Source organism: Hemiscyllium ocellatum, chromosome 7 (assembly GCF_020745735.1).
Source record: "Hemiscyllium ocellatum isolate sHemOce1 chromosome 7, sHemOce1.pat.X.cur, whole genome shotgun sequence".
In the NCBI taxonomy this organism is placed as follows: Eukaryota; Metazoa; Chordata; class Chondrichthyes; order Orectolobiformes; family Hemiscylliidae; genus Hemiscyllium; species Hemiscyllium ocellatum.
Genome location: NC_083407.1, coordinates 112,201,311 through 112,225,284, shown reverse-complemented (window position 1 = coordinate 112,225,284; position 23,974 = coordinate 112,201,311). Strand labels below are relative to the sequence as shown.

At 42.1% G+C, this 23,974-nt stretch overlaps 1 protein-coding gene across 12 annotated transcripts in view; it reads right to left on the bottom strand.

Moving 5' to 3' along the window:
• Window positions 1–20,625, bottom strand: part of lrrfip1b (leucine rich repeat (in FLII) interacting protein 1b) — a 140,185-nt gene extending 119,560 nt beyond the window's left edge. For 5 of the 12 annotated variants that reach the window (XM_060827654.1, XM_060827657.1, XM_060827656.1 and 2 more), the window contains exons 1-2: window positions 20,435–20,625; window positions 10,968–11,060 (exon numbers count right to left, since the gene is read on the bottom strand). In XM_060827654.1, the coding sequence (XP_060683637.1) occupies window positions 10,968–11,057 (90 nt within the window). In that variant the 5' untranslated portion in view covers window positions 11,058–11,060; window positions 20,435–20,625. The remainder of the gene's footprint in view (window positions 1–10,967; window positions 11,061–20,434) is intronic. The other 7 variants (XM_060827665.1, XM_060827661.1, XM_060827663.1 and 4 more) reach the window with 2 other exon arrangements.
• Between the last annotated feature and the right edge of the window lie 3,349 nt (window positions 20,626–23,974).

Below are 23,974 nucleotides of genomic sequence, written 5' to 3'. Positions count from 1 at the left end.
AGCTAAAAGTACAGTCCAATACAGAGTAAAACTTCTCTTCACAGCTTTAAACACTTCACAGCCAGAGAGCACATCGGTTCAATACAGAGTCACATTAATGTCAAACTAGGGTCAGGTTATGTAGTGGAATGACATTCAAGTGATGCTACCCGGTGGCTATACTGAACTCATTTCCCTCACAACTGGAAGCTTTAATTCCATTGGTCTGGGCTGAACCTTGCCCTGTGGCTCACAAGCTAACATTCTCTTATTCAGACAAGTCGCTGATCCAAAAATAGGCATGAGATCTTAGCAATGCAATGCCTGAGTTAACCAGGGTGTGACTGTGTTATTGAGAAAGCTGAATACTCTCAGCACAGCTACAGGAGCACCTCAACTCAACTTAGTTTAGATGTAGAGTTAGAGTAGGACTTGGATAATAACTCCAGTAAAACGACACTTACAATAGCTACCCTGTGATCTGCCTCTAGTTAGTTCACTCTTAGTTATGATTTAAATTCACAGAGCAATGCCAGTTTCATGGAGCCCCAGGAGATGTGCATACTACACAGGAAAGACTTTATTACCAAAGAAAGAATGTAATGAAGATTCACCAGATACGTTCCCAGGATGGAGACACAACCCTTGAAGAAAACCCAAGTTTTGAAGAATGAGAGATCATCTCATCGAATTCTATAATATACTTGAATGGATAGACAGGGTAGATGCAAGTAAAATATTTCCCCTGGGCGGGGAGTCTAGAACTAGGAGGCAAAATTTAAAGTGAGAGAAATGTCATTTAGATGACAGAGATGAGATGTTTTCTTTTACTCAGAGGATGGGAAGGCTTTGAAATTCTCTATCCCAGAGAGCTGGGAAAGCTCAGTCTGACTATATTTAAAGTGGAGACTTATAGATGTTCAATTGACAATGGTATATAGGGTTATGGATATAGTATGGGTAAAAAGCATTGAAGTGTTCAATCAGCCATTTGTGTACGAAATAAAGAAATAGCCATGATGGACTGAATGGCCTCCTCCAATTCATACAACATGAAAGCTGCCTGCAGCCGAACTCATCCAGCTTCTTCACCCCACCCAAGATGGCTGAATAAGCTCCCTCCTCTCCTGCTTTGTTCCCAGGGCTCAGTTTGTATAGTCAGCCATCCTGTTAAGAGGCCCCCGAGTAAAAAGTGAGGTCTGCAGATGCTGGAGATCAGAGCTGAAAATGTGTTGCTGGTTAAAGCACAGCAGGTTAGGCAGCATCCAAGGAACAGGAAATTCGACGTTTCGGGCCAGAGCCCTTCATCAGGAAGGAGGAGAGTGTGCCAGGCAGGCTAAGATAAAAGGTAGGGAGGAGGGACTTGGGTGAGGGGCGATGGAGATGTGATAGGTGGAAGGAGGTCAAGGTGAGGATGATAGGCCGGAGTGGGGTGGGGGCGGAGAGGTCAGAAAGAAGATTGCAGGTTAGGAGGGCGGTGCTGAGTTCGAGGGAATCGACTGAGACAAGGTGGGGGGAGGGGAAATGAGGAAACATGAGGAAACTGGAGAAATCTGAGTTCATCCCTTGTGGTTGGAGGGTTCCCAGGCGGAAGATGAGGCGCTCTTCCTCCAACCGTCGTGTTGTTATGTTCTGGCGATGGAGGAGTCCAAGGACCTGCATGTCCTCGGTGGAGTGGGAGGGAGAGTTAAAGTGTTGAGCCACGGGGTGGTTGGGTTGGTTGGTCCGGGTGTCCCAGAGGTGTTCCCTGAAGCGTTCCGCAAGTAGGCGGCCTGTCTCCCCAATATAGAGGAGGCCACATCGGGTGCAGCGGATGCAATAGATGATGTGTGTGGAGGTGCAGGTGAATTTGTGGCGGATATGGAAGGATCCCTTGGGGCCTTGGAGAGAAGTAAGGGAGGAGGTGTGGGCGCAAGTTTTGCATTTCCTGCGGTTAAGAGGCCCCCAACTTGCAATGAATTTTGGAGGTGCAAATTCAAATTCTTGTAAAAGTATTTTGAAGATCAGGAATTGGAGTCGCTGATTTGGCAGAATCAGCAATCCAGCACAAATCCCATCTGAGATTTTTTAAATGATTTTCACACAAAAATATTAAAATATCATTTTCCATGAACTAACACAATAAGGGAACATTTTAGAACATAAGTCTGATTGCCTCAAAACACTCTTCAATATATCAAGAAAAGTTTGATGAACAGGTTAATCAAAAACTAAGCATTTTAAATCAGTGCTAATCAATTGCTTGTGAAATAGCCAGATTTTAAATGATAAAAAATGAGTTTTAAAAGGATGTAAAAGTATGTCCCTGATTGGTTTGGATCCTTACAAGTTACTTAGTCAATATTTAAATGGATTTTGCTCAAAACCATGTTGAAACTGCCTAAGCATATTTTGATTTGTTATGTGCCTCTCAAAATTTTTTTTCCACTCGGAGTATCTTCAAAAGCCTGGAACATTATGTAATCCTGAAGCTGATCCTTTCTCTGTGGAGGTATGACCTGTTCAGAGGGCAGTGCAAGCTATCAATGAATCTAACTCGTCAAATGACAAAACCTCATTGAGTGGAATTTGTGCTAAAACTTCAGCAAGTATATGTGCCACTTACAGTATTATTAAGGGAATAGTCACAAACAAAATCTGCCCAAATTAGCATGAACTCCAAAGCCAGAAATCAAACCTTGGCTCACTTGCCCCGACCCTGAACTCTGCCATGTCCTAATCTATCACACAGTGCAGTATTTAATTCATAATTCCCCCCAATAATAAGTCAAAAATTGAGACCCTAACTGTGTAAAGGAGACCATGGCTCCTACTTAGTTCTTCACACCTTCACTTACCATTACCATCTTGAGGCAAAAGTGAGGACTGTAGATGCTGGAAACCAGAGTTTAGAATAGAGTGGTGCTGGAAAAGCACAGCAGGTCAGGCAGCATCCGAGGAGCAGGAAATCAATGGTTTGGGCAAAAGCCCTTCATCAGGCTCCATTCCTGATTAAGGGCTTTTGCCCGAAACATCGATTTTCCTGCTCCTCAGATGCTGCCTGATCTGCTGTGCTTATCCAGCACCACTCTAATCTAAACACTTACCATCTTGAGCAACATCCCCCCCATTGCACTGGCTGCACTGACCTAGAGCTCTATTGATATGATTCATCTTTTTCTATCCTCACTTCTTCACCTCTCATCGCAAGCACCTTTCCTGCAAACACTCCATCTGCTTCAAGCTTCACTCTGCATAACCTATCCCATATATCATTCTCCTTGATCACCCACTGCAATTTACAATTTCCATCTGTTTGTTGGACATTACCCATCCATTTTTCTTTAACCTCTTATATAACATTGAAGAGTTCAACTCACAATGAATACGCATTCCTTTAAGCAATGTTTTAAGAAGTACCCAGTGATTCAACTGAATTTAAAGATTAGATTATTGGATTGGGAGTATTGGAATTTAAATGTGGGAGTGAATAACTAAGAAATTGATTTTGAAAAGAGAAAACAGGATATAAAGGAGGAAACTAGTCAGAGACATAGAAACAGATCATCAAAAATGCTGTTTGTAACTAAAAAGACCTCAGCAAAAGTAAAGATGGGTCCCTTAATTGCAGTATCAGGAAGGATTATAGCAAGGAATAAGAAATTGTCAAAAAAAATGACAATTGTTTTGTCTTCAGGACATAGTCAGGACATAAACAAACATTCTGGAAATAGTGCTGAATTGAAAGTTTTGTGATATTAAGATATTTAATGGAGATAAAACTAGTAACAAAAGAGCACTGGAGAAATTAATGAGATTATAAACTGAAGAATGCCTAGAATCGGATGACCTACATTCTCGAGTTTTAAAAGAGGTGGCTACATAAATTGTTCACGCATTGGTTTGGATCCTACAGAATTTATTTAAATTTGAATTATCCCCTTGTTGGAAGGTACAACATATAGTCGAAAAGGGAAGGAGGGAGGGAGAAAACAATGAAACATCAGGTGAATTAACTTGACATAGTCAATGGGCAAATGGTACAATTTCTGATTATGAACATGATTAAGAGGCCATTTAGTAAACCATAATATGATTAGGCAGGTTCAACATGGTTTTATGAAAGGAAAATTATGTTTGGCAAACATAAGAGTGGTTTGAGGTTACAACCAGAAGACATTATTACACAGAATTAGGACTCCTGGGATTGGAGACAATTTATTAACATAGATTGAGAGGTAGTCAATGGACAGAAGACTGTAGGAGCAGGAATAATTGTGAGAAATATGCTGGGTGCGGTAAGAATCAGCAGATAGGTCTGATTTATTCCCTAACTATATTCAGGATTTAGTCAAGGGAACCGAACATCATGTAACCAGTGTCTGGTAAGACAAAATTGGTTGAGATTGTAAGGATACTGCAAAGTGGGTATAAAACATTGGGTAACTAAGCAAGAATATGGCAAATGTAATATCATATGGCGAACTGTGGGTTATCCACAATGGTTGGAAAAATGGATAAACAGAATACTTTGCAAATGGAGAGTGTGGGAGATGTGTGGTATTCAGGAGAGTCTGGGTTCCTTGTTCATGAGCCACAGCAAGTTAATGTGCAGCAGGGAGCAGGCAATCGGGAAAGTGAATGATGTATTAGCTTTTATGACAAAGAGATTTGAATACAAGATTAAAAAGATCATGCTCAATTATCTGGGGACTGGGTGAAGCCACACCTAGCACAGTGTGTTACTTTTGGTGGTCTTCCCCAAGGATATGTATTCATCTCTCATTCGGAAGTTTCACCAGACTAATTTCTGGGATGGTGGAACTGTCCCATGAAGAGAGATTGAGGAGACTGAATTTATATTCCTCAAAGGTATTTAGGAATTCGAGGTGACTTCACTGAAACATGTAACATTCTCAAGGGTTTTAACAGGTTAGATGCTGAGGAAATGGTTCCCACAGCTGAGGAACACAGGGCCCCCGTCCCTGGGTAAAGGATCGGCCATTTAGTACTGAGATGAGAAAAAATATTTTCACTCAAAAATTTGCGAATCTTTAAACTTCTTCAAGGCAGAGAGTTCTGGATGCTCAATGTTTTGTGCATGCAAGACAAAATATTTTTGAGGACTGAGGAAATTAAGGAATATGGGAATAATCAGTAAGAAACACAGTTAGCAGAGAAGCCATGATCTGACTGAATAGTGGAACAGGCTTGAAGGTTTGAATGATCTACTCCAGTACCTATCTCTTATGCTCACATGTTCAAATATATAATAAAAATGTTCAAAGAAAATGAAAAGTAAACAGCGTTTTTCTCTCTGACTGCTCACAGCAGTGCCCAGGAAACCAATTTTTAATTCCCAGAGACTCCAGGACATTTATAGAGAATTGACAACCCTGGCTGCCCAGTCAGAGGGCTTGGTACATGTTGTTGACAGTGCACCTCCCCCCCTCACTTACAAACTGACACACACCCTGTTCGCACTCACTAGTGTGAAGGCCAACTGAGATATAAAAATAGGCCTATTGCATTTTCTAAACTGACATGAGAGACAGAGAGAGAGAGACAGATAGTTTCCATCGAGAGAAAGAGACAGGCAGTCAGAGATAGAGAGACAGCTAACCAGAGGGATACAGATCCCACAATGGGCAATGCAACACATACTCCCACACTTTACTGCTTTCACCATAAGCACTCACAGTGTTACTGTGTTTACACAGGGCTCTGTGAACACAATTAACAGCTCCACATGCGCAGCATGAGTGTTGCTGGGGCCAGTGAGGAGTAGGTAACATTCTGATTGCTGACCTGCCTCACAAGAGGGCAATCTAACTTTTCCCACCATGCCACCGATTCTAAAGCATTGGCCTTCACCCATGCAGTTGCATCATGAGTCACTGCAGTAGTTTGCAGCAAAGTTAAGCGAGGAACCTCACATCAAAGAATCCAAAAGGCATTTTGTAAACCCTTGAACTAGTTCCTTGGCAGTGTCTTCCTCAAGTTAAGTGAACAGCAACAGTTAATTGTTGCTGGAAGAATAAGATATACATGATACACAAAACAAGGATGAATAATAGGCATGGTACACCTGGTTTGGGGAATCATATATAAATGACACTCAAGAGCTAATGACACTCAATTAAGATTTACCTGGCACACAGGGAATGTTAAAAAATGCCAGACCTCAGGCTGAGTCTGGTGAGGAAGCAGAGATTTCATGCCATGCAACACAGTCAGTGCAGTGCTCCAATCTGTCAATATCAACCCTACCCCTGGCCAAACGTCTACTCAAATTGATTAATTCCTGGAATCCTGGAACAGATTGTTGCAGGTCGCACTGTAAACCTGTTTCTTTCACCAGCAAGGTCCCAGCACTAAGCTGCCACACACCATCTGTGGAATAAATTCCCATTTAACTCCCTTTGCACACAACATCCACCTCCACCAACAATCCCCCACCCACCCCAACCCCTGCCACCAAAATGTGCTGAAGTCATTTGAGCCAATTGATACTTGGGTACACTCCAACAGAAACTGCAAAGTGGACCAGCTATTCGACAATAGAATGGTTCAGTCAAATTCATTCAATTCTTATCCAATGCAACCCTCTTTGTTTCCCCACACACAAACATAAACATGCACAATACACAGGTAAACATAAACATACTGGTGTAAACATATGCATAAACACATGCGCATTCTCTCTTCACCAATGTCATGGAGTCATAAAGCTATACAGCACGGAAACAGACCCTTCGGTCCAACTCATCCATGCCAACCAGATTTCCTATTTGCCAGTGTTTGCGCCATATCCCTCTAAACCCTTCCTACTCATAAACCCATCCAGAATTGTAGTTGTACCAGCCTCCATCACTTTCTCTGGCGGCTCATTCCTCAGGACACTTGTAAATCTTTTCCCTCTCACCTTAAACTTATGCCCTCTGGCTATGGATTCCCCTACCCTAGGGAAATGACCTTGGCAATCCATGCCCCATATAATTTTAAAAACCTGAATAAGGTCACCCCTGAGCCTCCGACACTCCAGGAAAATATAGCCCCAGCCTATTCAGCCGCTCCATTTAACTGCAACCTTGGCAACATCTTTGTAAATCTTTTCTGAACTCTTTCAAGTTTCACAACATCCTTCCTACAGCAGAGAGACCAGAATTAAACACAATATTCCAACAGCAGCCTAACCAATATCCTGCACAGCTGCAACATGATCTGCCAACTCCGATACTCAATGTACTGACCAATAAAGGCAAGCATTCCAAATGCCTTCTTCACTATCATATCCTATCCACCTGCGACTCCACTTTCAAGAAACGATGACCCTGCACTCCAGGGTCTCTTTGTTCAGCAGTACTCCAAGACCTTACCATTTATAAGTCCTGCTCTGATTTGTCTTTCCAAAATGCAGCATCTCACATTTACTTGAATTAGATTCCATCTGCCAAGTGAGAGAAATGATCAAGAATAGAAACCTTATGGCCAACACGAGCAAAACACTACTGCCATCACTCCAGCCTATAATCAGTTCAGGTGACAGTGGGTTAGATTGTGCTGGACAGCTTTCTCCATAGCTCCTTCTAAAGCTAATGTGGCTATCTGTAATTACCTGTGAAGCCTCTCTTCAACATCTTCATATCATTCCTGAAATACGGTGCCCAGAATTAAACCCAGTTCTGCAGCTGATCCCGAACTAGGGTTTCGTAAAGGTTTAATATAATGCCTCCATTTATAGAAGAAACCATCTTGAATGCACTTGAAAAGCCTTAATCAGAAACATCAATCTTCCATGATTTTTGTACATGAATCCCAGATCACTCAGACCCTACTTGTTAACAATTATACCATTCAATTTCAATTGCATTTTCTCAGTCCTCCTGCCGAAAGATAACACTTCATAATTCTCAGCATGAAATTTCATCAGACATATATATACTAATTTATCCAATCTGTGTCATCTGAGAAGTTTGCAATGGTGCCCTGAGTACTCAAATGATGATCATTATTTTTCATCAAAAAGAGCAGTGGTCTCAATCCTGACCCCTGGAGAATATGTCTGAATACATCCTTCCAGTTGGAAGAACAGCCATTCACCAATGCACTCTGCTCTCTTCACCTTACACAATCTCATAGCAAGGTGGAGAACAAAGGGCTATTGACATAGTCAAAAAGGGTGACGTGGAAAAGTCCAGAAGATCAGGCAGCATCTGAGGTGCAGGAGAGTCGACGTTTCAGGCATAAGGCTTTCATCAGGAATGTGTAAGGGGAAGGGGGAATGAGAGATAATTACAGAGATGGGGGTGTGGTGGAGTGGTGGGAAGGTGGAATCCCTACACAGTGTGGAAAAAGGTAGTTCGGCCACACCAAGTTCACACCAAAGAGAATCACACCTAGACCCATTCCCCTACCCTATTAGTCTACATTTCCTCTGACTAATGCACATAACCTATACCTCCCTGAGCACTAAGGGCAATTTAGCATGGCCAATTCACCTAACCTGCACATCTTTGGACTGTAGGAGGAAACTGGAGCACCCGGAGGAAATCCATGCAGACACGGGGAGAATGTGTAAACTCCACACAGACAGTCAGCTGAGGCTGGAATCGAACCAGGGACCCTGGTGCTGTGAGGCAGCAGTGCTAACCACTGAACCACCATGTTGCCCATGGGAAGGTGACAGTGGACGCAGGTGGGGGGGTAATTGTGATAGTTCAGTGGGGAGGGTGGAGCAGATAGTTGGGAAGGAAGATGGACAGGTGGGACAGGTCAAGGAGGATGGTGCTCAGTTGAAGGATGGTGGGGGAGGGGGGGGGGATGTGGGAGGACGAGGAGATTTGGAAACTAGTGAAGTCAATGTTGATGCAGTGGGGTTGAGGGGATCCAAGGCGGAAGATGAAGCATTCTTCCTCCAGTTGGTGGGTGGCTTTGCTTTGGCAGTGGAGGAAGTCCAGGACTTGCATGCCTTTGGGAGAGTGGGAGGGGGAGTTGAAGTGGTCAGCCACAGGGCGGTGGGTTGTTTGATAAGTGTGTCCTAGAGATGTTCTCTCTAGTGCTCCATGAGTTGGCGTCCTGTCTCCCCCATGTAGAGGAGACCACACTGAGAGCAATGGGTACAGTAGCTGAGGTGTGTGGATGTGCAGGAAAATCTCTGCCGGATGCGAAAAGGCCCTTTGGGGCCATGGATGGAGTTGAGGGGAGGGAGGTATGGACATAGGTTTTGCACCTCCTGGGGTGGCTAGGGAAGGTGATGGGTGTGGAAGGTAGATTGGCACGGTGCGTGGATCTAACAAGTGAGTTGCTGAGGGAAAGGTCTCTGTGGAATGTAGATTGGGGTGGGAAAGGAAATATATCCTTGGTGGTGGGATCTCACTGAATATATTTCCTTCTCCACCCCTGCGTCCTGCAGAGACCATTCCCTCCCCCACTTCCTTGTTAGGTCCATGCCCCCAGCAACCCACCCTCCAAACCCAGTGCCTTCCCTTGCCACCGCAAGTGTAATGAAACCTACACTCACATTGAAGTCCTCATCTCCATCAAAGGTGCCAAAGGATCTTTTCACATCGATAGAGATTTTCCTGCACATCCACTCACCTCATGTACCGTGTCTAAAGCTCATGGTATGGTCTCCTCTACATTGGAGAGACAGGACAGCAACCCACTGAGTGCTTCAGGGAACATCTCTGGGACACACACACCAAACAACTCCATAATCCAGTGGCCGACCACTTCAACTCCCCCAAGGACATACAGATCCTGGGCCTCCTCCACCGCAAAACCAAAGCCACCTGCCAACTGGACTAACTATGCCTCATCTTCCACCCTGGGACTCTTCAACCCCATGGCATCAACATCGACTTCACTAGTTTCCAAATCTCCCCTCCCTCACCTCATCCCAGATCCAACTCAGCACTGCCCTCTTGACCTGTCCCACATGTCCACCTTCCTTCCCACCTATCCGCTCTACCCTCCACCAACCTATCACAATTACCTCCCACCTACCTTTCCCACAGTCTCACCCCACCGCCCTATTTATCTCTCATTCCCCTTCCTCCCTCCATGTTCCTGATGAAGGGCTTATTTCCAAAATGTCGACTTGCCTGTGCCTCGGACGCTGTCTGACCTGCTGTGCTTTTACAGCGCCACCCTTTTCGACTTTCTCTTTTGTTTGCATACACTTGTTAACAGAATTGAAGCCTATTATATGGTACTTTAGGGGTCTTCTGAAATTTAACATAAATACACAAACTATCCTCATGACTGCTGCCATTTCATACATATCAGAAAAAGAAATTACAGCAATTATTCAAGATAGAGCAACATATTACGAAGGAACAGAGAGAAAGGAAGAAGAGTTGGGGATGGGTGGGAGGTGGCACATGCACAGAAAGGTACAAGTGTGTGTGATAGGGAGGAAGAGGGATGGAGAGAGTGAGGAGAGATAGTAGGCAAGGAAGAGGGATTGGGAGAGCATTCTGAGGTAAAAGAGAGGATGAAATTGGGAAGAGAGTGAGAAAGAGGCAGATGCGGGAGAGAAAACAGAGAGAATGATTCAGGTTGAGAGAGACAGAGCCAATTACAGATGCAGAAAGGAAGAGAACAAATATAGACGCGGGAAGAGAGAAAAATAGACAAGGAGACATTCTGACAAGAGGAGTGATGCAGGTAGGGAGAAAGACAGAGTGTGCAAGTAAGGCAATGAGAGTAAGAGATAAAGTCAGGTAGTGTGGAGAGAAAGCATGAGAATGAGACAGACAGCGAAAGAGAGAGAGGCAGACAGACACACCAAGTGAGAGAATGGGGCAGGAAGGAAGCAGATGGAATGAAACTGAGTGAGAGAGGCAGGGGAAGAGATAAAAAGGTAGACAGGGAAAGATGCAAGGGTAGCATGGTGAGGGAGAGACAGACACAGAGAGAGAGAGACAGAGAGAAAAAGAAAGAAAGAAACAAAGGAGAGATTCAAACTATGTGATCAGAGTTATCTAATTATATTCCAGCCTTACCTCTCTGGCAATTAGATTTAGGGCGTCATCTTCTGCAGACAGCCGTTCCCGGTTGGCAATCCTTTTCCTACCAGGTCCTTGAGTCCCCATTTCCTGATTATGTTAGAAATAAAACATTAAATTCGCATGCAAAATAAGCTAACATTACAGAGTTACAATTTACTAGCTGGATTTGAACCCGCCTTCTTGGCCTAACCCAGTGTGGAAGTCACCCTGCTCTGGGTTGGGCGTGTCTTCAGGCAGAGAAGTGGACATAAATCTTTGGTATTCACGATCTTTAGATTTTTCCCTTTGGTACTTAGTGTGACAACACTCCAGACGCCCCCTCTCTGCTAATCCAAATCTCCCTCAATGAATTTGACTTTTTCGTCCGGATATCCCTGCCCTACATCTATCCAGCTATTTCTCTGGATCCTTTTCTCCTTGATCGTAGTCCCTCTCTGCATACTTGAGGCATGTTGCCTCCTAATCTGACACATTGTTTTCATCCCTCATTTGATTCTCTTTATTTCTACATTTGATAACTTTCTCCTTTTGGTTGGCATGTTATCACACTCTCTCTTGCTTTGGTACACTGCTGGTTTATCAGTCTCTCTCATACTCCACTTCTCTCCACTTCTCTCTATGGTACACAGATCTTCCCTTTATTTGGTACACTGTCACTCTTTCTTTCTTTCTTTCTCTCTCTCTATCTGTCTCATTTCTATACTGTCATCCTCTCTCTGTCTCTTTGGCACACTCACTGTCTTCCTCTCTGGTACACTGTTTCTCTCTCACCTGTCTCTGTTGCTTTGGCACACTCTTTCTCCCATGGGTAGATTTGAGGAACCACATGAGCAAATAGACCCTGATGAGAATAATGAACAGGCCTCCTTGCAGTAGTCAAGATATTGGGAAGAAAATAAATCAGGAGATAGAAAAGGCGTATAAAAAAGGCATTATTACAATAATCATAGGGAACTTCAGTATGCGGGTGGACTGGGAAAATTGGGTTGGTAGCCGATCTCAATAAAAGGAACTTCTAGAAAATTTACAAGATGGGTTTTAGGAGTAGCTTGTAGTCAAGCCCACTAGGGAACAGGCAATTGTGGATTTGGTAGTGCATAATGAGATAGACTTGATTAGGGAGCAGGAACCCCGAGGGAACAGTGATCCATAATATGATAGAATTCACCCCGCAGTTTGAGAGGGAGAAGCTGGAATCAGATGCAACAGTATTACAACTGACTGAACATAACTAAAAAGACATGAGGGAGGAGCTGGCCAGAGTTGATTGTGAGGGGAGCCCAACAGAGAAGACAGTGGAGCAGAAATGGCAGGAGTTTCTGGGTATAATTCGGGAGGCAGTGCAGAAATTCATCTTATGGAGGAAGGAACATACTTAGAGGAGGATGAGGCAACCATCTTGGACAAGGAAAATCAGGGACAGCACAAAAGAAAAGGCATCCAATGTAGTGAAGATTAGTCAGAAGCAAAGGTAGTAGGATTGGCAAGCCTTTAAAAACCAGCAGAGAATGAGTAAAGAAGCAATGGTTTGGGGGGGCGGTGGGGGCTATAAATTTTGAAAGCAAGCTAGCTATTAATATAAAAGAAGACAACAGGAGTTTTCTTTAGATATCTAAAAAGGTAAGAGAGAGACAACAGTAGACATTGGGCCGCAGGAAAATGAGGCTGGAGAAGTAGCAATGAGATGCCATGAAATGGTGAGAAATTGAATAGGTACTTTGCATTGTAAAACACCAGTAACACAGTGCTCAAGCAAAGTATATTCTGGTCACAAACAAGGATACCCAGGGTAGGTACAGCCAGCCTTAGATAACCAAGAAAATAAAGGAAGGCATCCAATTAAAAGCTCAGGCTTACAAAGTAGCCAAGAGTAGTGAAAAACAGGGAGATTGGGAAACTTTGAAAAGCAACAAAGAACTATGAAGCAAGCAATAAAGAAAGGAAAGATAGATCAGAATATAAAAACAGGTATGAAAAGTTTTTATAAATATATAAAACAGAAGAAAGGTGGCTGGTGGATGAGAAAGGGGAATTGATATTGGGTAATGCTGAAACGGCCAAGGCCTTGAATAACTATTTTGTGTCATTCTTCACAGTGGAAGATGTTTCTAATATTCTAATGTTGGAATACAGTGGGAGGTGATGACCTCAGTTCATTTGTTATCACTAATGGGGTAGTGTTGAGCAAACTTGAGGGGCTAAAGGAAGGTAAGCCCCCTGGTCATGATGGAATGCATCCCAGGATGCTGAAAGAAATGGCGGATGTTATAGTAAATGCGCTAGTGGTAATTTGCCAAAATTCACTGGACTCTAGGCAGGTCCTGGCAGACTGGACACAGCGAATGTCACACCGCTGTTTAAAAAAGGGTGAAGGTAAAAGGCAGGTAACTACAGTGCAGTTAGCTTAACATCTGTAGTTGGGAAAATGGTAGAAGCTATAATTAAAGGATAAACTGTGAGACATCTGGATGGAAAGGGTTCCATCAGGCAGTTCCAGCTTGGATTCCGAAAGGGAAGGTCATATTTGAGTTTGTGAGGATGAAGCAAGTGTAGTAGATGGAGGGGAAGAGGTGGATGTTGTATACTTGGATTTCCAGAAGGCATTCGATAAGGTGCCGCATAAAAGACTCATTCATAAGATAAGAATGCATGGAATTGTGGGGGGTGTACTAGCGTGGATAGAGAACTCATTAACCAATAGAAAGCAGAGAATTGGGATAAATGGGTGTTTTTCTGGTTGGAGATCCACAGTGAGCAGGGTACCACAGGGGTTGGTATTGGGCCTGCAACTGTTCATGATTTGGAAGAGGAGACAGAGTGTCATGTATCCAGGTTTGCTGATGACACTAAATTGAGTGGAAGGGCAAACTGCAGAGGATGTGAAGGGTCTGCGGAGAGATTTAGATCGGTTGAGCGAGTGGGCAAGGATCTAGCAGATGGAATACAATGTTAGTAAATATGAGGTGATCCATTTTGGAAGTAAAAATAGTAGGTTAGACTATTACTTAAATAATGAAAGATCACAGCATGCTGTTGTGCAGAGGAACTAAGGAGTGCCCATACATGAATCACTAAAAGTTGATTTGTAGGTACAACAGATATTCAGGTAGGCAAATAGAATATTGGCTTTTATTGCTAGAGTGACTGAATTTAAGAGCAGGGAGGTTCTGCTGCGATTGTACAAGATGTTGGTGAGGCTGCACCTGGAGTTTTGTGTACAGTTCTGATCTCCTTATTTGAGGAAGGATATACTGGCTTTGGAGGCGGTGCAGAGGAGGTTCACTAGGTTGATTCTGGAGATTTTGGGAGGGGGGGGAGGGAGGTTAACTTATGAGGAAACGTTGAGCTGCCTGTACTCACTAGAATTTGGAAGAATGAGAGGGAATTTTATAGAAACATATAAAATTATGAAAGGGATGGATGAGATAGAGGCAGGCAGGTTGTTTCTACTGGTGGGGAGAATAGGACGAGGGGACATGGCCTCAAGATTAGGCAGGGTAGATTTAGGGCAGAGATGAGAAAGAACTGCTTTTCCCAGAAAGTAGTGAATCATGGAATTCTCTGTCCAAGGAAGCAGTAGAGGCAGCTTCATTAAATATATTCAAGACACTGTTAGGAGGAATTTTTGCATAGTAGGGGAACTAAGAGTTATGGGAGAATGCAGGTAGGAGGATGGATGGATCAGCCATGATCTTAATGAATGGCGGAACAGCCTCAACATGACAAATGGCATACTCCTGCTTCTATTACTATGAAACTATGAATGAAACTATATACCAGAACTTCAAGAGAATCAGGAGGCAGAGGTGAGTGTAGTGGCCATTACAAAGGAGAAGGTGCATGGAATCTGAAAGGTGTGAAGGTTGAGAAATCATCCAGACCAGATGGACTTGTCAGCACAGTGGTCAGCACTCCTGCCTCACAACGCTAGGAAGCTGAGTTCAGTTCCAGCCCTGCGTGATTATATTGAGTTTGCACATTCTTCATGTGTCTGTATGGTTTTCCACTGAGTGCTCCAGTTTCCTCCCAAAGTCCAAACTTTTGCAGGTAAGGTGGATTGAGCATGTTAAATTGGCCCATAGTATCCAGGAATGTGCAGGCTAGGTGGATTTGCCATGGGAAATGTGGGGTTATGGGATTGGGTAGGATAATCTCGGAGGGTCAGTGCAATTTTGATGGTCTGGATGGCCTTTTACTGTATTGTAGGGATTCAATTAATGCACCCTAGAATGTTGAGGAGATTGAAGAAGTGGTGATCTTTTAGGAATCACTCGAATCAGGGAGGGTGCCAAATGACTGGAAACTGGCTCCAGTAATACTCCTGTTTAAGAAGGGAGAGAGGCAGAAGGCAGGAAAATATAGGCTGGTTAGCCTGACCTTGGTCATTGGTAAGATTTTAGAGTCCATTATTAACGATGAGATTGCAGAGCACTTGGAAGTTCATGACAAAACAGGGCTTCACCAAGCAGAGGTCACTCCTGACAAATCTGCTAGTATTATTTGGGGCAATAGCAAGTTGGACAAAGGAGATATTTGAATTTCCAGAAGGCCTTTGACATGGTGCTGGACAGGAAACTGCTAAATAAGACAAGAACCTATTTGGTATTAGGAACAAGATACTGGCATGGATAGAGGATTGGCTGATTGGTAGAGAGTGGAGCTAAAGGTGTCTTTTTCAGGTTGGTTCCACAGGGGTCTGTGTTGGGACCACAACAATTCATGTTATACATGAACAATGTGAATAAAGGAACTGAGGGCATTGTTGCTACGTTTGCAGATAATGCTGAGATAGGTGGAGGGATTGGCAATGTTGAGGTAGTGAGAGGTTGCAGAAGGACTTGGACAGACTAGGAGACTTGGGCAAAGAAGTGGCAGATGGCATACAATGTGGGAAAGGGAGGTCATGCATTTTAGTAGTGAGAATAGAGGCGTAGATTATTCTAAATGGAAATGCATTGAATATCTGAAGCACAAAGGGATTTGGAGTCATAGTTTAGGATTTTTAAAGGTTAACATGCATGTTCAGTTCACAAGTAGGAAGGCAAATGCAATGTTGGCATTTATTTCAAGAGGGCCAGGATGCAAGAGCATAAACAAAAACAGAAATTGCTGGAAAAACTCAGCACATCTGGTATATATGGTGAGAAAACAGAGCTAAAGTTTCAGGTCCAATGACCTTTCAACAAACAAAGACCTTGAGGGTACAAGGTTCATGGTTCTTTTAAAGTGGAGTCACAGGTAGACAGGGTAGTGAAGGTGACATTTGATATACTTGCCTTTATTGGTCAGTCCATTGAGTGTAAGAGTTGGGATGTTATGTTATGGCAGTACACGTCATCTGTTAGGCCATTTTTGGAATATTGTGTTCAATTCTGGCTACAGGAAAGCTGTTGTTAAAAGTGGAAGGGTTTGAAAAGATTTATAAGGACGTTGCTGGGGTTGGCCGGTTTGAGCTACAGGGAGAGTCTTCGGTCATAGAGTCCTTTAGCACAGCGACAGACTCATTGGCCTCAACTGGTCTATGACAACCAAAACTGTCCACCTACATTAACCCCATTTCCCTGCACTTGGCCCATATCCTTCTAAATCTTTCCTATCCATGTATTTATCCAAATGCCTTTTAAATGTTGTTAATGCACCCACCTCAACTACTTCCACCAGTAGCTCATTCCATATGCATACCACCCTCTATGTAAAGAATGTTGCCTCTCAAGTTTCATTTTATTCTTTCCCCTCTAACCTTAAACTGATGCCCTCTAATCCACAATTCCCCAACTCTGGGAAAAAGACTGAGTGCATTCACTCCATCTATGCCTCTCATGATCTTATACACTTCCATAAGATTCCCCTTCAGTCTTCTACTCTCCAAAGAAAAAAGTCCTAGCTTGTCCAACTTGTCCCTATAACTGAAACTGTTGAGTCCTGGTAACATCCTTGTAAATTTCTTCTGCACTCTTTCCAGTTTAATAACATCTTTCCTATAACAGAATGACCAAAACTGAACCCAATACGCCAAATGCAGCCTCAATAACGTCCTGTAGAACTACAACATAACTTCCCAACTTCTATACTCAGTGCCCTGACTGATGAAGGCCGGTGTGCCATAAGCCTTATTCATTGCCTTGTCTACCTGTGACTCCACTTTCAGAGAACTGTGAACCTGAACTCCAAGATCCCTTTGTTCCACCACACTCCTTAATGCCCTTCCATTCACCGTGAAACTCCTAACTTAATTTGACTTTACAAAATGCAAGACCTCACACTTATCTATATTATACTCCATTTGCCATTTCTCGGCCCACTTCTCCAGCTGATCAAGGCCCTGCTGCAATTTCTGATAACCTTCCTCACTGTCCATATACCGCCTATTTTAGTGTCATCTGCAAACTTATGCATGTCTTGAACATTCTTATCCAAATCATTGATATAGATAACAAACAGCTATGGGCTCAGCACCGATTCCTGAGGCACTCTACTAGTCACAGGCCTCCAGTCTGACAAGCATCCTTCCAATATTACCCTCAGCTTCCTATCATCAAGCCAATTATGTATCCAATTTGCCAGATCCCCCTGGATTCCATGTGATCTTGCCTTCCAGAGCAGCTTACCATGTGGAACCCTATCAAAGGCCTTACTGAAATCCATATAGACATCTCCACCCTGCCCTCATCAACCTTCCTGGTTACTTCATCAAAGAACTCTCACAAATTCATGATCTTCCATGCACATAGCCATGCCGACTGCTCTTAATCAAACAGTGTCTTTCCAAATGCATGCATTTCTTAACTCTCAGAAACTTCTCAAGTGATTTACCAACCACAGATGTTATGCACACTGGTCTATGGTTCCCAGGTTTATCTTTGCAGTCCTTCTTGAATAAGGGCACAACATTAACTACCACCCAGTCTTCTGGGACCTCACCCATAGCTAACGATGATGAAAAGGTCAGCCAAGGCCTACGCAATTTCTTCTCTAGCCTCATGCAGTGTTCTTGCATAGATCTGGTCAGCACCAGGAGGTTCATCCACCTTCATACATTCTAACATGTCCAACACCTCCTCTACTGTAATATAGATTGTCCCCAAAACATGATCACTAACTTCCCCAAGTCTTCATGTCTTTCTCCACAGCAAACACAGAGGAAGTTTTTGAGGATCTCGCCCGTCTCCTGCAGTTCTACACACACATGCCCACTTTGGTCCTTGAGGGGTCGTATTTCCGTCTCTAGTTATTCTTTTCCTGAATAGATTGGGGCTATTTTCTCTGGAGTGTCAGAGGTGGAGGGGTGACCTTATAGAGGCTTATAAAATCATGAGGGGCATGAATAGAGTGAATAGTCAAATCTTTTTTTCAGGTTACGGGAGTCCAATGCTAGAAGTCATAGCTTTAAGGTGAGGGGGAAAGGTTTAGAATGGACCTAAGGGCACCTTTTTCACACAGGGGGTGGTGTGAGTATGGAATGAACTACCAGAGGAAGTGGTGGGAGCTGATATAATTACAATATTTAAAAGGCATCTGGATGGGTACGAGTAGCATGGACAAGTTAGTCCAAAAGATTTGTTTTTGTGCTGTGCGGCTCTATGACTTTATGAGCAGAAATGTACTGCTGAGGCTTTATGAGGTGCTGAAGCAGACCACATTTGGAATATTGTGAACAGTTTTGAGCCCTGTGTCTAAGGAAGGATGTGCTGGCATTGGAGGAGGTTGACAAGAATGATGCCAGGGATGAAGGGCTTGTCATATGAGGAACAGTTCAGGACTCTGGGCCTGCACTTGGTGGAGTTTAGAAGGATGAAGGGGATGTCATTGAAACTTACAGAATATTGAGAAGCCTGGATTGAGTGGATGTGGCAAAGATGTTTTCACTAGGAGGGATGAGGACCTCAGGGCACAGTCTCAAAGTGAGGGGACGTCTCTTTAGAACTGGGATGAGGAGGAATTTCTTCAATCTGTGGAAGTCATTCCTGCAGAGGGCTGTGGAGGCCATTGAGTGTATTTAAGACACAAATTGTTCAATTCTTGACTGATAAGGAGATCAAAATATACAGGGAGAAGGCAGGAGAGTGCAATTAAGAAATATATCAGCTATGATGAAATGGAGGAGCAGACTAGATGGGCCGGATGGCCTAAAATTGCTGCCAAACCCTGTGATCTATTTGATCCTCTCTCTCCCTTTGATCTCTCTCCATATGTTCCTCTCTGTATATATGACAAACTATATATCCATATGATCCCCACCTCTTGCTGTCAGTCTCTACTTGTTCCCCTTTCTCTTTGAACCCCTCATACTACTTCTCTATTTGATTCTATCTCCCTCTCTATTTCATTCATACTCTCTTCCTCTATTTGGCCCTCTCTTTGACTCTCTTTCTGACCCCCCCCCCTCCACCATTTGATTGTCTGTTTCACTCTCTCCCCATTTGATTCTGTCTCACGATCCACACTCTCTTTGATCCTCTCTCTCCCCCTTTATTCAGTCCTCTCTCATGATTTGACTCAATCTTTCTCTCTTTGACCCACTCTTTCTGTTTGATCCATTTTTCTATATGATCAACTCTGTCTCTTTCTATGGTCCACTTCTCTCTGTGATCCTCTCCCTCCCTATTTGGTCCACTCTCTGCATATTCAACTCCCTCTGTAAAAATACGATCAAATATCTCTCTAAGTAATCTGCTCTATGTTTGATCATCTTTATGAACCACTCTCCCTCTCTATATATAAATACAATATTCTCTGAGTCTACTTGATACTCTGTCTCTATTACTCTCTCTTTGTTTCAGTCTATTTCTCTATTTGATCACCTATACAAATATGATTCAGTCTACATATACATTTGATTTTCCCTCTCTATTTGGTCCATTGTCTCTATATATTTGAATGATCAACACACTCTCTTTTTGATCCTATTTTATACATTCTTTCTGTCTCTGTGATTGTCTCTACTAGATGCAGTGTCTCTATTTCATCCTCTAAATCTCTCTACTTGGTACACCATCTCTCTTTCTCCCTCAAGATGCATCACCCCTGCCTTTACTTGAAGCATAATTTCCATCTCTCCATTTATTTGATCTTCTCTGTCTCCATTTGATCCTCTGCATTTCTCTATTGAATCCTATTATTTCTGTGTTTGATCATCTTTATTTATAAGTCTCTCTATTTGATCACTGCTATTTGTAATATTGCATTTGTTACAGTGTCTCTATGTATTACTGTCTCTTCCTATTAGTGTCGATTTGATCCTCTATCTACTTCCATCTCCCGATGTTACATTGTATCACTATTTGGTCCTTTCAATTTGTTACAGTGTGTATTTCTATTTGATCCTCTCTACCCCCATTTGTTACACTCTCTCTCTCTCTGTTGTTACATTATCTCTTTCTGATCTACCGTGTCTCTCTATTTTGGTCCCCTCTCCCGCTCTCCCTAATTCAATGTGCCTGATCTGACAGCTGTCTTCTTACCAGCGGCTGATGATTGCTCTGCTCCCCACGACTCTGTCCTCTCCCTCCTGCTACTGCTGCTGCTACCGCCGCAGCCGATCCCCGGGCCTGACTCTGACTCTGACTCTGGCTCCGGCTCTGACTCTGGCTCCGGCTCCGGATGGAGTCCTCACCGCCGCCTGCAACATATTCCGGGGTCGGCCCAACTACTTAAAGGCGCCGTCCCCAGACCGCAATACATGTCGGCCAGCAGTGAAAATCCCTTTAATTCTGACAGTTACTCAGAACCCACATCCCTCCCCCAAAGTAAATGAACTCAATCCCCAAATTAACAAGAATGAACTGATCCATGTCTATTAAAATGCTCTAGCCCCTGCGTGTATGATATTAACACCGTTATATAAAATTATCCCAGCCCGTACTGAATTAAATTGTCGCCAATTAACTTACTCTTGCCCCAGTACATATGCTAACACATTATCCCAGCTCAAACATATAATTTTCCAACCCCAATATAAATTATGTATCAACTTATCACCCTTATATATGTTAACTTGGTCCCATGTATAGTAGATTATACTCGATTCATTTTTCATAATTATATTAGCCTCTTATATGTGAAAGGATTTCCACCCTATATAATAAATTATCTCACTTCATACATATTATCTCATCCCTATATCTTTAATGATCGAAATTCTAATATGTGCAATGTATATAAATTTTCCTGCTCCCATATATTATTATTACACCACCCTATCTATTGAATCGTCTTGATCTTATACATAAAGTTATCCCTCCCCATGCATATTAAGATATCCTAACATTTACATGGATGTATAAAGTTAAGTCAGTTCCTATATAAAACTATATCCACTCCTTAATAAACTTAATCAACCCTTTTCTGCATATAAAGAATTATCTTCATTTCTGTTCAAATATTAATTTTCTCAACCCTATATACATTAAATTACCCCAATTCTATATATATTAAGTCGTCATCCTCACCTATATTTTGACTTACATTATTCCTACATGTAATGAATCATTTCTGTCCTTATGTAAAATTACCCTAATCCTGGTATATTGAATTATCTACACTACTATAATTGAATAATTGTCAATATATGTTAGATTATGTTAGCTACTATAGATTTAATCATATCCCTATATAATTATCCTCATTGCTGTATATAATAATTTATCCTGCACATACATTAAATTATTCTAATTCCACATATATATAGACATAAATATATGTTCCTGTCCTATATATAAAATTATCCCCGACCCATATATTGAATTAGTCATATCCCTATTTATGTATCAAATTTAAACATTGCTAAATGAAGACAGAGTCAAAAATTTTCATCTTACAATCATCAGGAAGTGGGATTTGGGAAAGGGACACCAGTTTACCCAGCATAAGGAGAGGGTGCTGAATGTTTCGGCATGGAGATACAGCAAGGACAGTTAACTATTAACCCTAGTTCTCAGACTAGACAGCTAAACTCTGATTACTCAGAATTTTGCGATTAAAAAGTACAATAGAGATTGGCAGTCTTCATAGTCCTTTCCCAATGAAAAAGGTGTAAGTACAAATTTCGTTTGCCTCCATAAAGCAGGGTCCTGGGTGTTAATATGTCTTGCTTCTAGCAGAAACAAATGTATCATACTATGAGCCTAACTAATAATTTTAAATTAGGTTTTTGGGATAATTCTTAGCATGGTCCAGACTATTTAGTAAATGTTGTCCAATAGCAGAATCACATTGCCTGTTGGACATAGTGTTGTGAGGCTTGCAAGCATAGGTTGTTTCAACACAATCAGCATGCTATGCACTGGTCAACAATGCATGTTGTTTGATAAGGTCTGCCAGTGGCTGGGGCATAAAATCACCACCACCACTGAAACATATATATCACATTAATTATTTGTGTGGCAAGCACAATATCTTTTTGTCTTGATGGAAGCATCCTGGTGGAGGAGATAACTACTTGTAATTTTACGGCAAAGGAGCAGTGTGAGACAGCTTGATGAATCTATTGTTCACATTTTTGAGACACCTTTCCTGCCCAGGACAATCTGAGATGAACTGGACACCATTCAGAGCCTTTGGTTTTGGATAAAGGTATTGTTAATAATGACAACGTTTTATTCCATGAAGAATATTGATCTCTGCTTTGGGTTTAGAGCGAGTCAGATTTTTTTCCTGTATCCATCTTTTTTCATGTAATTTACCATTTTGCTGTGGTGTTTGATTAAAAGAATCTGCTGCAGTACTTTTATTTGCATTAAAGATAATTTCGTCATTTATTTTCCCTCCTAATTAATCACTTTATTATCTGAGTCAGCATTACGTTTTCTGGTTTGGGCTCTGGTCAGGATTCCTTTATGTACTTTGATCAAATTTGGCTCATATACAATGCAAACTATTCAGGACATTAGGCCCCAGTTGCTGTCATAGGCAAGAGGAAGAGATTAATTTTCTAATTTTTTCATGATCCTTCGCTCCTGGTTGTAACAAGCTTTAACTCTCCACTTTGAAATTTATGTGCTTTCCCAGAAAAAGAATCTGGTTTTGAAGTTCAATTAAACATGACCCACAGCAATTTTTTTTTCAGATTCAAACAAACACAAATATATTAATTGAAAATTTACAGCATAATTTAGAACTTACATTTGCATGAATATGTATCCAAGGCTAAACAAAAGAGAAAGGAAATTTAAAAAGTCACAAATTATAGGCTACTTAAAAATAAAAGATATTGATATTAAGGTGAGTTGATGGCATAGGGGTGTTCTCACTGGACTGTTAGTCCAGACACCCAGGTCATGTTTTGGGGACCTGGGTTCAAATTCAGCTATGGTGGAATTTGAATTCAGTTAAAAGAAATCTGGAATTAAGAGTCTAATGATAATTCATGAAACCGTTGCCAATTGTTGGAAAAACCCATTCAGTTCACTAATGTCCTTATGTGGTCTGGCCTAAATGTGATTCCAGATCCACAGCAAATTGATTGACGCTTAACTGCCCTCTGGGCAATTAGGAGTGGGTAACAAATGCTAGCCTAGCCAGCGACGCCCTCATTCTGAGCATAAGCAAAAAAAAAATTAATGTGAATTGGAGAGTCCAGTCGGTCAATATCCAGTGATGGTCCCTTCAGTTAGCTTTCAATGCCAGCCTCTTTCCCATGAGCCCAAAATTAGTTAAATTGATGATGCAGCAATTGTAAACTGGAAATTGATTCACTTGGCAAGCAAAATAGAGCTTTCTTTCCAGAATAGATTTTGGAAAGAGGTTGTGACCAGAGCCAGGCATTATCTTGGAACAAGCCTGGAAATTCTTAATCTGTATTCTGTGTTTGATAACAGCCATTTCAAATCAACAAGATTCAATATTTTTAATAGAAGAAATTTAACAAGACTTTTTTTTTGGAAAGGATAGTTTTTCATGCTTCTGTGCAAGACAATACGTTAAGATTTCCGACTCCTATTTGTCCTAAATTATATCTGCCTTTCTGTATATTAACTTAGCCCAGTCTCTAAACGTTTCCAGTT